Consider the following 1336-nt stretch of genomic DNA (forward strand, 5'->3'; position numbering starts at 1 on the left):
CTGTCAACAAAGAAGTTATGACATTTTTCAATCTTATTTTGCATATGTACAAGACCTGATACCCTCACTAAGTTCTATTGGTTTGTAGATGAAAGATGAATGTTGATCTAAATCCCTCATCAAAATCTCAACAATGCCTGACGAGAACCATGAAATCAACTTTCATCGGCCTTATCATGACGCCATCATCAATCAATCGAAAAATATTTCCCGTAATTCCAATCTCACAGTACGATTATCAGCACAATTAAGAACAAGTATTATTTAACAGTTCTGGAATAAAACGACGTCAAAATATACAAAACAACACGAAATATACTCTCGATACAACCTAATTAAAAACGGCGGTTAACGAACCGATTGCAGGCTGTGGTCAGCAAACTCCAAGCGATCGTTTCACAAGAATGTCAAGAAAAAAACCTGTACAGCTGCCATCCATAGACTGCCACCATTCAGCAGGAACGAGCAGATTTTGGAAGTGGCTCTAGGTGTGCGCCCGTCTATCCTTCACTCGCCATTACCTAGTCGCCGTGAAGTAGGTTGCTCGTATAGCTGCTAGATGGCGCCACGTAGCTGTGAGAGAACTCGGCCTCCCTCGCCGGTTAGCCGAACGCGGTCGCCGCGGTAACGTCCGCTTCAGTTCTGCTTCTTCTTGGCGACTCTGGGAGGCGGGAAGTCGCAGTCTCCGTTGATGAGCTCCACCGCGCATCGCCGTGGGAACCAGCCGCGGGGCGGGACGGTCATCGGTGGCTGCGTCACCTGCTCGCCGTACATCCAGTGCCTGCGCGCGTGCGAGAGAGACAAGAGAACGCTGCGATGAGTGGCGCCATCTACGGGACGGCGTCGCGCGAGAGGACACGACTGCGGGGCAGAGCGCGATGCAAGAGGACGGGCAGGAGGAGGGGGAGGTAGAGAGGAGAGGAAAGGAGGAGGAGGAGATAGAGAGGAGAGGAGGAGGTAGAGAGGAGGAGAGGGAGGTAGAGAGGAGAGGAAAGGAGGAGGAGATAGAGAGGAGAGGAGAGGAGGAGGAGGTAGAGAGGGAAAGAGGAGGAGGAGGTATAGAGGGAGCCTGACACACACGTACCTCTTCCAGCGCGTCACGCGGACCTCGTCGCCCGTCTCCAACCGTATGCGCGGCTCGTCCGAGTACGGGATTCCGCACAGCACGCGACAACCCTTGCTGACCGGCAGGAGGGCGCCACCGTAGCTCTCGACGATCGTGTACTTCACCGCGCGAGTTCTCTTCTCCTCCTTCTGGTACTTCTGCTCCGCCTGAGACAGAGAGAGGCAGAAGTCGTCGCCGGTAGTTACAGCAGAGATGCCAACCACTACGATT

General features: G+C 53.2%; 1 protein-coding gene across 1 annotated transcript in view; it reads right to left on the reverse strand.

The window, feature by feature from the left end:
- Window positions 1–6: 6 nt before the first annotated feature.
- Window positions 7–1336, reverse strand: part of LOC106816596 (palmitoyltransferase ZDHHC6-like) — a 1509-nt gene continuing 179 nt past the window's right edge. The window contains exons 2-3 of the mRNA XM_014821216.1: window positions 1085–1328; window positions 7–781 (exon numbers count right to left, since the gene is read on the reverse strand). Coding sequence (XP_014676702.1) covers window positions 637–781; window positions 1085–1328 — 389 coding nt within the window. The 3' untranslated portion in view covers window positions 7–636. The remainder of the gene's footprint in view (window positions 782–1084; window positions 1329–1336) is intronic.

This window comes from Priapulus caudatus, unplaced genomic scaffold (assembly GCF_000485595.1).
Source record: "Priapulus caudatus unplaced genomic scaffold, Priapulus_caudatus-5.0.1 Scaffold1429, whole genome shotgun sequence".
Taxonomy (NCBI): Eukaryota; Metazoa; Priapulida; class Priapulimorpha; order Priapulimorphida; family Priapulidae; genus Priapulus; species Priapulus caudatus.